The sequence below is a fragment of the Amblyomma mixtum genome, chromosome 10, assembly GCF_055824585.1.
Source record: "Amblyomma mixtum isolate Tamu chromosome 10, ASM5582458v1, whole genome shotgun sequence".
Classification (NCBI taxonomy): Eukaryota; Metazoa; Arthropoda; class Arachnida; order Ixodida; family Ixodidae; genus Amblyomma; species Amblyomma mixtum.
The window spans coordinates 120,457,656-120,471,480 of record NC_143021.1 but is presented as its reverse complement, the minus strand read 5'-3'; the positions used below and the strand labels follow the sequence as shown (position 1 = coordinate 120,471,480).

At 46.7% G+C, this 13,825-nt stretch overlaps 1 protein-coding gene across 1 annotated transcript in view; it reads left to right on the top strand.

Moving 5' to 3' along the window:
- LOC149326791 (transmembrane protein 216-like) overlaps positions 1 to 5,421 on the top strand; it is a 34,329-nt gene extending 28,908 nt beyond the window's left edge. The window contains exon 5 of the mRNA XM_089565069.1: positions 4,174 to 5,421. Within this exon, the coding sequence (XP_089421195.1) occupies positions 4,174 to 4,385 (212 nt within the window). The 3' untranslated portion in view covers positions 4,386 to 5,421. The remainder of the gene's footprint in view (positions 1 to 4,173) is intronic.
- The last annotated feature ends 8,404 nt before the right edge of the window (positions 5,422 to 13,825 follow it).

The window sequence follows — 13,825 nt, the reverse complement described above, 5'->3', positions numbered from 1 at the left end:
GCCCCTTGTGTTTTCATTGGGATGAAGCTGGGAACATCTTGCTATACTGCCCATGCATGATAATGGGCCTTCGCGGTTCCTCCTACGATACCCTAAGACCACGACCCGGACAGCGGCCGATTGAAGTTGGACTACTTGCTCCACGACCAGCGCTAGTCCAGCCGTTCATCACGGTCCCCATCTCCCTAACCCTCCCGCTTCGCGTCGCCAAGCCGCAGCTACGGAGCGTGTACCTGTGAAATGCATCTCCACACTTGTGGGGGAAACTGCGGAAAGCAACATTTGGAGGTGAGGTTGCTTCAAGACGATCCTCCGTCGCCGACGACACAACGCTGCGCAGCGTTCTCCATGGGGACGCCACACAAGAAGTTGAGCCCAACAGCGACGCGGTGCAACATTGCAACGCCGCACAGAAAAGCAGCCGCGACGCACCCTATGGGCAGTACTGGACTTGATCCGACTCCTAAGCAAACGTGCACTGCAAGGACACGAACCTGTGGCCGCAACGTTACTGGATTCGTCGACACAGTGACGACTTATGGCCGCAGATGCGCACTGCTGGAGGCCGCCTCATCACCCCTTCAGGACAGTGCTCTGCAAGCATAACTTTTAACGGACACACGTACCCTACGGGTTTCGTAGTGCTTGCTCATGTAACCTGCTTTTGGGCATGGAGTGCTGGACTCAGTCCAAGTTCATCACACTCTCGACGAGCCGCGAAGTCGACGCGGAGAAGTGCACAGAGATCAGGGTACTCGATGAGGAAGTGAGCCTCCCGCCCCGTTCAAGCATACTGGTCACTGTAGCCGTCGAGGCTGCCGAAAATGCTGGCGGTGTCGGCGAAGGAAACGCGCATCTGCTGCTCGAACGAGGAATTGGTATCTGCTGAGGCATCGCCTGCTTCCAGAGTGGTCAAGCCAGTCTGACAGTGAAAGCGCTCAAAAAGACAAGGACGACAGAAATGATAGATTTCCTGGTCTTTTTGTTGCGCTTTCACTGTCAGAATGGAAACCCAACTCGCCCACTCACTTCCATTATTCAAGCCAAATTGCTGGTGACTAACTGCAGCTCGGAATACAGGCACCTCAATAAAAGCAAGACCATTGTCTTCTTGGAAAATATTGCTGATATGAGCAATACATTCGCTCTCTCGGACCGGGCATCTGCGATTACACTGACCGAAACCCCCGGAGCTAACCTTCGGCATTCGCCCAGGCCAGCGTCAGCACAGACAACGACTTTTGCAGAACCTATGTCAAAGTTACATATCGACTCCTCTTCTTCCTCTTCTCAGGTTCGGTGGACTTTTTTTTTTGCCAAACATGGAATTATAACCTATGAAGACACCCGTCCTCTGCGTGTGTTAACGCGAGAATGCCAAGTCATCCGAGTCCAAGTCGAGGAAATGCATATAAAGTGTGCTTAAGGAGCGATTCTTTATTGACAGGATATTTAGTGGCTCTGCGTGCTTTCTTTACTTTTCGTCAGGGCTGCGTTTTTATTCAAAATACTTTGCCCTGCATATACAGGACCTGCTCCTGAATATTTAAGTTATTTCTTCAAGCGCGATGCCCAGCAGATGGGCTGCATCTTGCCTACAATCGCACCCGTATGAAGGAAGCGAGTAGGTTTGGAAACATCGGCGACTCAGAAGAATCTCTCAATTTGGTTGGCGTTTCTTGATTTTACTTTTTAGCACAGTCCCAACCAGAAAGGCTTGTGTCGAATGCTGTCGACGTGTACGTATTCCTTTTTGTGCGTGACTGGAAATAATTTCGAACCATTTGCATTCTCTCCATGGAGTGAGCATCCTGGGGCTGGTCTCCGGAGGCATAGAATTAAGGGTGGCGAGGCTGTACTTGGCACAGTTGGCAGACGGCAGCCCAGTGCGCGGATGTTTCTCACCTGTTTTACGCCACTGCATGTGTCTGTCCATCTCTGTGGGTTGCAAGGCGAACCTCTTCACCCCAGTGTCGACGGCAAGAAGAAGCGGCCTCTTACAGGCCGAATGAACTTCTATTGGAAAGGCGGCAGCCCTGACAGTGTGGCTGCTTCAGCTTCGGGCGTGACGAGGCGATTAAGCACTGCCTCTGATTTCGCTATGCATTGCACTGGACCGCATTGACCCTCGGCTGCTGACAGGGGTGAAGGTGCTCGGACGGCGGTAGGAGCGAACGTTGGTTCTGAGGGCTTGCCAGACCGTTTTTTGAGGGCGTCGTTTGTACGGCAGGCTACGACTTTTGCTCGAACTCTTCATTTTTAACTCCGGCCATTCCAGCGTAGCCAACCGGTCCCGATTGGCTTTCCCGCCTTTCTTTCCTCCTCTCCGACTGCATCTGCAGTGCAGCACACGGGTGGCTGCGACCCCTGGTGAAATGTATCATATGAGGATTCCCACAATTCACTACGTGTTCCGTATGGCCCACCTAAGTAAGTTTTTTATTTAGCACAAAATTTACAAAAAATTCTGTCCTGGGTGAGTAGGCTAAAGGCAGTTTGCCGCCTGACGAGGCCATCCCCCCTTGACAGCAGAGGCGACTATTTACAGTAGTTTGAAAACACTTGTAAAAGTATGCATACAAACAGATCGTAACAGTGAAATTATAAACAATGCGTTAAAACCATGCATGTACAACATATTTGCAAGAGACACAAATTTACAATAGGTTGAAATGCAAACAAAGAAAATACCAGCTTATGTACATCATAAATAAAATAAATCAGACAAAAATAAGAAAGAGCGTAATATGCATTTACACATTCAAAATAATATTTGCATTTGTATAAAAAAAAACCAGGATACATGTGATACATGGAAATCCCACCTATACCTCCATAAAGTACATGCGTTTCATTGTTTTCTTGATTTTGTGTTGTGACGGATTGGCCGATAGTATTTCAGAGATGGCAGGATATTGATTCAGAAGTCTTGGAATTTGTGTGCACAACCTGTGGTCTCCATAGTTCATACGTGATCTGGGTATTTGCACTGTATCTTGTCTAAATTCATATGGGGTAGAAATGGGGTGACGTGACAACCATAGTCAATACATGCGTTGGTAGAGGTGGCACTCGGCAGTTTGGTCGGTTTAGGTGGCTCCTGATTTTGTCCTTACGTTACATTCCGGTGGAGGTGGTGGGTTCACTTCCCGGCCTGAGGACGCCTCCCAGCATGCAACACGCGAAACCTCACACCGGTCCACCAGCGGCTCAGCCGCCACCTTTGCGATATAGCTTCCCACACGCACAGGGACCTCTGCAGGGAACGCTGTAGGTGGTTCCCGCTTTGTCTCATACGTTCAAGTAGGGGAGAGTGTGCAGATCGCATAGACAGTGCGTGCGCAAAGGGCCAAAATTGCCGAATGTGAACACGTCCTTTTCTGCTGTTTTTTTCCGTAACCATGCACCAACTGGCTTAACAAGCTACTATTCTTCAGTGCCCAAAATTTAACGCGTCATGGTCACTGTATGAGAAATTATATGGTGACCATGGGGAGAATTTGAAGCATAAGTATATCCGCGTAATTTTCTGATTGGTATCCACTCAATATTCCTATAATTTCGTGTTCATTGGCTCACGTGGAACGTCTGCGGGACAATCTGTGCCGTAGAGTTCAGCCCTAAGGTCATTGCCTGCAACAGGCTCTGTTCGCCCGCAGTCCCTCAGCAGCAGTTCTATTAAAGGAACACTACGAAGGAGTATACGACAGCTGTACCTTACCGATACTCACCTATGGGGCAGAAACGTGGAGGCTAACAAAGAGGGTTCACCTTCAGTTTAGAACAACGCAGCGAGCTATGGAAAGAGAAATGATAGGTGTAACGTTAAGAGATCGGAAGTGGGCGGAGTGGGTGAGGGAACAAGCGCGGGTAATGACATCGTAGTTGAAATCAAGAGGAAGAAGTGGGCTTGGGCAGGGCATGTAATGCGAAGGCAAGATAACCGCTGGTTCCTAAGGCTGACGGAGTGGATTCCAAGAGAAGGCAAACGTAGCAGGGGGTGGCAGAAAAATTGGGTAGGCAGAGTAGATTAAGAAGTTTGCGGGGATACAGGGTGGCCGCAACTGGCGAAGAAGGATAGGGTTAATGAGAGAGACATGGGAGAGGCCCTGCAGTGGGCGTATAGTCAGGCTGATGATGATGATAATGACGTACAGCTGCTGCTTCCTGCAGGCAAGCGGGGCAACCTGGCGGGCCGTGGTCCGTGCCTGGCCCTGTCGCTGCTGCTGAGCGTGCCCTCCGCCCTGGGCGCCCTCTACTTCCTGCTGTGGCAGACGTACGTGCTGCGCCTCGACTGGGTGCTGGCCGCGGCACAGGCGGCGCTGCTGGCGCTGCAGGCGCTGCTCGCCGTCGTCGCCATCGCCTCGGCCGCCACCGCCAAGTGACTTCCACCAGCTGCTGCTGGTTGTTGTGCACAGCGCTGAAAGCTGCGTACACACGTAAAGACAGAACTGTGGTGTTCTCATGTGTTCTTGCGTAGCTTTATCCTTGTTGCGTGTTGGCAACCTGCTGAACTCAGTTCTGTGCAGATCATAGAGTTTCTTACTACTACCTAGAGGGAAAGCTGGCGGCGCTGCACTTCAGCCACCATGGACGCCCAAAGCATCATGGGACGGTGAGCTACTTGTTTCGGGAAAGTCGTATTTTTTTGGAAACATAGAGTGGCACTACTAAGATATTTCATTCCGAAAACGCTGTTCGTGTGTGCGCAGACGACATTGGCGCGAACTCAGTGTGCACAAGCCATAGTAGCGAAACTGCAACAGCACACGATGCCAATAAAAGGTTTCACTTTTCCAAAGTGCCATTAAAAAACCTCTTAATGTGTCTAAACAGCAACATTTTTTTGAAAATATATTTACTTTTAAAAATGCGCCTGTTAATTACGAAATATTAGTTTTTGTGGTGTTCAATACTTGGCCAATAGGAGAGCTAGCCATCTCTTATTTTGGGCAAACTTTTCACTGAAATGCTTTTCTGCTCGTTTGTTGCAACTTAAAGACAGGATATTGAATGTTAGGACATTCGTATTTATCCAACAGCTTTATTTTTGCATTATTTTTTGGCCAAAAGTTGTGGTTCTGCAGTCGGTAGCTCACCGGCCCGTGATGCTTTGAGCGCCCATGGTGGCTGAAGTGGTCTCGAGGGGCCTCCATGCAAACTCCCATAGACGGGTTGCCAGCTTTCCCTCTAGGCAATAGTAAGAAACTCTATGTGTGCAAGTAACATTGTGCGCCTCTAGGCGAGGCTATATAAGCTGCTTAGAGCAAATAAACGCACTCTTTTTGTTTGTTCGCCGTTACTGGAGGTTGGCCTCTGTGTCCGGTGTCTTCTCTTATTTTCGCGCCCTTTTCCCTCGGGCTGCGATACAACATAAATGACACCGAGGATGGGATTCGAACCCACGCGGGCAAAGCCCAATGGATTAGCCCGAGGGAAAAGGGCGCGAAAGTAAGAGAAGACACCGGGCACAGAGGCCAACCTCCAGTAACGGCGAACTAAAGTAGTAGTAGTAGTAGTGGTTTTTTTTATTTTGCATTGAATATGGAAGGTAAAGGAATTTTCTCTACCCCGGCATCTGCTATCGCTGGTCTCGAGGGGCCTCCATGCAAACTCCCATAGACGGGTTGCCAGCTTTCCCTCTAGGCAATAGTAAGAAACTCTATGTGTGCAAGTAACATTGTGCGCCTCTAGGCGAGGCTATATAAGCTGCTTAGAGCAAATAAACGCACTCTTTTTGTTTGTTCGCCGTTACTGGAGGTTGGCCTCTGTGTCCGGTGTGTTCTCTTATTTTCGCGCCCTTTTTCCTCGGGCTGCGATACAACATAAATGGCGCCGAGGATGGGATTCGAACCCACGCGGGCAAATCCCAATGGATTAGACCGAGGGAAAAGGGCGCGAAAGTAAGAGAAGACACCGGGCACAGAGGCCAACCTCCAGTAACGGCGAACTAAAGTAGTAGTAGTAGTGGTTTTTTTTATTTTGCAATGAATATGGAAGGTAAAGGAATTTTCTCTACCCCGGCATCTGCTATCGCTGCTGGAAGCACCTCAGCTGGGGCAGCGGAAATAAATGATAGCAGGCAGTGCGTAGAAGACAAAAGAAAGAGGGGAAGGGATAGTAGAAAGGACAGACAAACAAAAAGAGAGTGTTTATTTTCGGTAAGCGGCTTATATGCCCTCGGCTAGGGGGCGCGCAATGTTACTTGCACATAGAGTTACTGTACCTTTGGTAGCATATACAGTAGCTCTACTTGCACAGAACTGAGTTCAGCAGGTTGCCAACACCCAACAAGGAAAAAGCTACGTATGAACACATGAAAACAGCACAAGAATAACCGCTGACTTACAGCTGGAAGAATTCATGCTGTTTGCACTGAAACCTTCAGTTAGCACTTCTTCCGTTTGTGTGCGTCGCCGTCGTTCGATTCACTCTGTGTGTTTCGCTTCACCCATGCGCGAGCCGATACATTTGTTCGCGGAGACTTTATTTATTTATTTTTATTTACATGATACTGCCGACCTTTGTGGTCCAAGCAGGAAGGGCAGAAGCAAACTACCAAGCAGGAATGCTTACATTGGTTTGTATGAACAGCACGTTATGTAAAAACTTTCTTTTTGATCCATGCACCAGAACATGCACACATAAAACATTTGTAAATTGTCTTCGGAGCCTCTAAAAGACTAAAAAATGGAAGTTGCAAGGCCACTCTCTCTAGTGGTTGAAAAATATTGTCATGGCCTTCTTGAAGCTTTGATGGGAGAGGCCTTTGCCTTGCAGTGGGCGTAGTCAGGCTGATGATGATGAACCTCTTCATGCAGCAGATTCCATTCACAGGCTGTTTTTGTTTTAAAAGAAAAGAAAATTCGTGAGCGTTTGATTTTGCGAAGCGAAGAGTCGAGCTGTAGCTGTGTGCGTGTCGTGTTTTGCGAGTGAACGACAAAAGACAAAAACAGACAAATAGAAGCGACATCTTTTTTCCCATTTTGAGAATGTATAGTTACAGATTACTGTTATGCTTCAAGACATCTGTTAAAAATAATGATAACATCATAGCGGAAATCGCGAAGCTGGAAATAAACGAATATTGTCACCGTATACCCTTCATAGCGAAAAGTGGAATGTGCCCACACCACGAGCAAACTACTGCAAAGAATCTTTGTCATACACGCTCCCCTCTTTGTTAAATCGTTTGGAGCAAGAGTCGTTCGATCTTTTTCGAACCCGAATTCTAATATTAAGTTATTTCTATCGTCTTTACCTATGTGAAGTGTGTAGCGTGTTTTTAGCCTTTCCTAATTAATGCTTTTTGATGACTACTGTTTATGTCTATCCGCATTCATTTCTGAAACTTCCTGTGTGTTGAGTGACTGCTCAAGGGTTGCTAATACTTGTGTGTTCCTTTATTTATTTTTTTTTCTTGACCTGTCAAACACTTGTGCCACAAAAGTATCTGTATGTCTGCCAATTTGTAAGGGGGCAGGACCTGTGTCAAGCCGTTGTCACGGCTTTTTGTCCTGTCTCCTCCTTTGAAAAAGGAAATAAAAGGAATTGAATTGAATCTACATATGGCCCTATTGAAAATTGTACGTATGTTTGAATGGGTCAGTAAATAGGATTATGGTACATTTGGTTGGTTATATAGGTTTAACGTCCGAAAGCGACTCAGGCTATGAGGGACGCCGAGTAACAGGGCTCCGGATAATGATGACCACCTGGGGTTCTTTAACGCGCACTGACGTCGAACAGTACATGGGCCTCTAGCATTTCGCCTCCATCGAAATGCATCCGCCGCGGACGCGATCGACCCGCGACTTTTGTCTACCCTGCGATGTCAGTGCACGTCAAAGAACCCCAGACGGCCTACATTATCCGGAGCCCCCTAGTACGGCGTCCCTAGTAGCCTTGGTAGGCTGGTAGCCTGGGTAGGTTGTACCTATAAAACAGACAAATGTTCCATAATGCTGTTTTCTGACCCATTCACACCCATGAACACTTTTCAACACATAGCGCCTAGTCTGCTTTCACGGCCAAGTCTCGTCGTTCTTCATTCTGCTTTTTTTTCGCGTGCTTATGTTTTCAGTCATTATATGCATTCGCCTTGCGGCAATGTTCTTGTCAGTGCAGACGCATGCTTGTTTTGCGTCATCGTACTACGTCCCCTTGCGGTGATGCGATTAAATGCATTCCGTTGCGGCACATGACGGTTACGTCTACGTCAGTGCAGAAGGCATGGCTGGCAAAATGCGGTGAGTGCCGGTAACAATCGAAATTCACATGGGTCGCCCTGTTCTAGCTTTTTTTGCATCGTCAGAGTGTGGACTGTTTGTGGCAGAGAGTGTAAAAATGCGTGTAATTCACACTCCTGCTCTCAGAATTACCTGATCTGTTAACAATCTTACGGAAGTGGTGAGGTCAAATTATCGCGTGCTATAGGCCTGCTAAAAAATAATTTAATAGGAAAGATAACAGCCATAAATCTCTCTCGTCGTAATGCTGCATTGCCACGAGACGGAGAGGTTTTGAATTTAGCGCTTGATTTACTATATGCTCTGCAGTAGTGCCAAAGCGCAGATTTATTGTCCGTACGCTTTCAGAAATAATCCAAATTACCTATAATCATCTTTTTTTTTACCAAACCTGGTGTCATCATCATCAACCTGGCTACGCCCAGTGCAGGGCAAAGGCCTCTCCCATGTCTCTCCAATTAACCCTGTCCTTCGCCAGTTGCGGCCACCATATCCCCGCAAACTTTTTACTCGCATCCGCCCACATAACTTTCTACCGCCCCCTGCTGCGCTTGCCTTCTCTTGGAATCCACTCCGTTACCGTTAAGGACCAGCTTCGCATTACATGCCCTGCCCAAGCCCATTTCTTCCTCGTGATTTCGACTAGAATGTCATTAACCCGCATTTGTTCCCACACCCACTCCGCCCGCTTGCGGTCTCTTAACGTTACACCTATCATTTTTCTTTACTTCAGCTGAACCCTTTTCGCTAGCCTCCACGTTTCCGCCCCATAAGTGAGTACCGGTAAGATATAAGTGTAATGTATGAAAGCTATATATAGGGGTTGGTTATATTCTGCACATTTCTCTATCACCTGATTGATAGTGTGAATATGGTCTAGTGAGTATCCTTTACGAAAGCCTGCCTGGTCATTTGGCTGATTGAAGTCTAAGGTTGTCCTGACCCTATTAGCGATTACCTTAGTAAATATCATGTAGGCAACGGACAGCTAAGCTGATCGGTCTGTTGTTCTTTAAGTCCTTGATGTCTCCTTTCTTACGAATTAAGACAGTGCTAGCGTTCTTCGAAGCTTCTGGTACGCTCGAGTATTGCGTATACGAGGTGGCTAGTGTTTCTAGCACTATCTCTCCTTCGTCCTTCAACAGATCTGCTGTTATCTGATCCTCACCAGCTGCTTTTCCCCTCTGCATTGCTCCTAAGGCTTTCTTTGCTTCCTCCGTCGTTACTGGCGGCATGTCCCATTGCTGTCCTCTACTGCCTCTCTCATTAGCGTTCTGATTACATTGGCTACTGTACAGATTTGTGTAGAACTCTTCGGCTACTTTAACTATCTTATCCATATTGCAAATGACATTGCCCTCTTTGTCTCTTAGCGCATAATGATAACAATAGAATTGTTTATTTTCTATGCAGAAACGCACGTGCGGGCCGGCCGAAGCCTCAAAAGGAAGGCATCCTCTTGCCCCCTTGCTATGTTTTGATTCTGAGTAACCTTAGCTACTGTTTATCATCATGTACTGTCTTTATCAACAATGTGCAGCCCAAGGGGTTTGCTTCCAAGCCGTGTAGCGGGGCTCTTAAGCACATTGGACAGTACTAAGCTTGGGAAGGCTGAGGACTTAAAGGTGCAGTGAAGAGGAATCTGAACTCGTCTTTTTGCCGCGGGAACTCAATCTGCACGTTCCGAGCATTCTTAGTAACCTCGATTTATTGCCCTGTGTGACCGATTTCCCTAATTAAATCGGAGTAACGTCCGGCTACCGCCTTTTTTTTTAATTCTCCCTGTACGGTGGGCGGAGTCGACCAACGCGGGGAGTGCCTTTCACCCAGTTCCGTGGCGGCTTGCCGCTCTGCCATCGGCGGAGTAATACGTAGTAGTCTGTAGAAGCAAATAGTCCGCGCGTATTTTTATTTCTGCGGGCTTATTTTGCGGCTATATTATCTGCGAATGAAACTATTTATTCACGGAAACCTAAAAAAAAACAAAATAAAGCGAAAGCAAAGCCTCCACGGAGCTGGCTGAAAGGCACTCCACGCGTTGGTTGACTCCGCCCACCGTACGGGGGATAATTCGAAAAAAAAAGGCGGGAGCCGGACGTTAATTCGATTTAATTAGGGAAATCGTCCGCACAGGGCAATAAATCGCAGTTTCTAAGAAAGCTCGGAACGTATAGACCGTGTTCCCGCGGCAAAAAGACGAGTTCAGATTCCTCTTCAGTGCACCTTTAAGTTTTTCCCACCTTCGTGAGATTACGGGCCCTGAGTATGCAAGAGGGGTTGCACTGTGTGGCTCAGAAGCGTACCCCTTGGGCTGCGTACTTTTGACAGAGACTGTACAAACGCACACCACTCGCATTTAAATTGCTTACAACATCTTCAAAACCAAGCAGTTCGGTTATGGACCTTCTGTTCATGCGCAACCTCTCTCAACCCATTACAGCGTAATGCTGGCATCCCGTCAATTACTGATTTCGACTAAAAATAGTTCCGCTCATCTACCAGGCTTGGACCTGCACTTCCGTACAGATTCACCAAACACCTTATAACGCTAACAAAACTCGGTTATTCGAACGAAATAAGCTGCTCGACCAAGGTAAGCTGTAATTATGGAATGCATAACGCCATTTTCCCTCGAATTCAAATATGGAGCTCACTTACATTCAATAAATCATACGACTTTAGTCATTGTTCATTCCAGAACTCGCCAGAAAACCTTTTCTTCATATTGAATTAAATCTTATTTTTTGATTGTCATTACTTCCTATGATGTACAGATATTTGTTACAATTTTAGAATCTGCTAATTGGCTTTCTGTACCTTTGCTCCTGTCTGTATAAGAGCTAACAACATTTATTTATAATTCACTGTGTCTTTTGCCAAGTTTTTTTTGTAAATTGTCCCCATCGGATCTTTTACTGGAGTTTGCGCAGAAAATTTTACTTTGGGGCCTCCTTTGCTGCCTTTATTTATTCATGAACTTTTGTATCGATTAAATAGATCAATAAACCTGAAAAGTACACTTGTAAGGAAAAACTTTAGGATCCTAAATTCATTTATGGACACTTTTCTAATCTCTCTGTAGGTGTAATTCACCCTGCCATCCCTGTAAAATTTTACACTGGGGAGTCTATTTTCTTGGAGATCTCATGTAAGGTTACGTGATCGTAACTGCGAGGTATGAAAACATTGCAGATGAGATATTGACGTGTGTTTCCTTCTACTCCTGCGGATTATTGTATGATATATTTTTTACAGTCATGGTCCGACGGGAAAAAAAGCGGCGTCCTCCGTTCGTCGAGAAGTAAGTGCCGGGAGGAGGCGAAGGAAGCCACGCCCTCGCTCCCTTTTGCTTTCAGCGTTGCGAGGAGCAGAGAGAAGGAAACTGAATTGAAGGGCGAGGCGGGAAGCTTCGGCGGATCGAGGAGCCACCATAGAGAAACATTTATTTACAATGCTTATGGTAGGCAGGTCGCCGTATCAAATCTTCATAAACGTCTTGGTGGAGCAGCGCAAAGGACGGGACACAAGAAACAAGGAAGGACGTACACAGGCGCTGACTATCAACTGAACTTTTATTTCGAAATACAGAGAATATATAGCAATCATGAGGGGGTGGAACATAGATGAAAGGGTTGCTCGGTCACCGGCATCCAGAAGACAGTCACGTCAGTAGATAAAACATATTGGTAAATGTAGTGGCGGTGAAAGACGATAAGGAGAAGCGAAGGGTGTAAAGGGCCATGGCGCGAAATAACGGATGATGAATTTTTAAAGAGGCAAAAAAACTAACAGGAGTAAAGTCCTGCGACGAATAAAAGCTAACCTTATGTCACAATTAAAAGACCAAAAACCCAGAATAAACAATAAAAACAGGATCAAACAACGCAGAGTCACAGTGCATGCCCTGCTGTTCTCAGAGAATCCAATTCTTTCTGAGATAAACTAATGGATGGTGTACTGACACAGTGGTCTTTCGCACGACGGATGTTGCAAGCCTCAATTATTTCTCTCGACGTACGATCTCGTCCTTTCCCAATGATTGCAGATTGGTCAAATATTGGGGCGCAAATTTTGCTCCCCAATATTTGACCAATGTGCAATCATTGGGAAAGGACGAGATCGTACGTCGAGAGAAATAATTGAACTGACGTGACTGTCTTCTGGATTCCGGTGACTGAGCAGCCCTTTTATCTATGTTTCACCCCCTTATGATTGCTATACATTCTCTGTATTTCGGAATAAAATTTCAGTTGATAGTCAGCGCCTGTGTACGTCCTTCCTTGTTTCTTGTGTCCCGTCCTTTGCGCTGCTCCACCACGATGCAACAGTACCAACTAGCCCAGCAACTTGCTCTTCTAAACTTCATAAATGGTCCAGTCTTTGCACACTCGAATCACGACGAAAAGTTGCACCGCCTCAAAATGATGTTCAACATTGTTAACAAACAAATAAAACTAGGTTTCCAAACGTATCTGCAATATAACACGGCACGCCCTACCCAAATGAAACATAGCAAGGCGATTTTGGTACCCCGCTGTCGAACAAACGTGCACAAGGCTTCCTTTTCCCCAAGGACCATTGCTGAGTGGAACGGGTTGCCGAATGAGGTGGCGAACCTGTCAGCGTCCTAATACTTTTACAGCAGTTCTTGTTCCCTATTTGTGATTGCTGCGCATCGATTGCAACTTTTTTGAAAGTGGCACTTTGCTAATAAGTGTTGAATTGAAGCGCTGTTGATTGAGTGATGATTGTTCATTGCACAATTTTGTCCGTGTTTTGTATTTCATTGTTTTTTTTTCGTCATAGTACGACAGTGATTTGTAACAAACAGCACTGTGTTCATTTATTTCGCCTTTTAACCACTCCTGCCTTGGCGGCCAAAAGGTTGCTGGCAGTATTGAATAAATGAATAAAATAAATAAATACTTACGTAGTATGTTTCTCTATGGAGCCACGCTCTTGCGCGGTAACAGTAGCTTCGCGAATTGTTCTGGAAGGCGAACGGTGGCGCTACGCTCCAATTACGACCACCGGGTACATCGGAGATCCGATCGCGAAGGTCGACGACCACACGTTCGAGAAGAAGACAATGCTCTCAAAGGCGTCTCAGACGACGTCTTCCATCTACTCGTCTCTGGGCGTGCGCTTTGTGGGGAACTCCCAGAGCTGTGCTGGCAAGCAAGCTATGGCGCATCTTCATAGACGATGCAGATGCGACTCCGTTGGTGGGTGCAACAGATATTTAAAACCATTCCATATAGATATACGAGTAAGCAGTTGCAGTTAAGAGATAATAGTAATTGTCTTTTTTTCGCCAGGGAAGAGTTACTATGCCAAACGGGCGGGTTGGTGAAACTTTTCCTAAGATTAAACAGCGCGAAAGACGCAGACGGAAGGCACAGGAAACAAAGAAGAAGCGCTGACTCACAAATGAAGGTTCAATCGCAGGAACCAACCCAAGCCACCACAGATATCCGTCGGACGTCTGAGCTAGATCCTAACGTCCTGCGCCGAGATCGAAAGTCCGTCGGACGTACGACCCCAATCCGGTTACATCTTTATCCTCACGTCTGTCG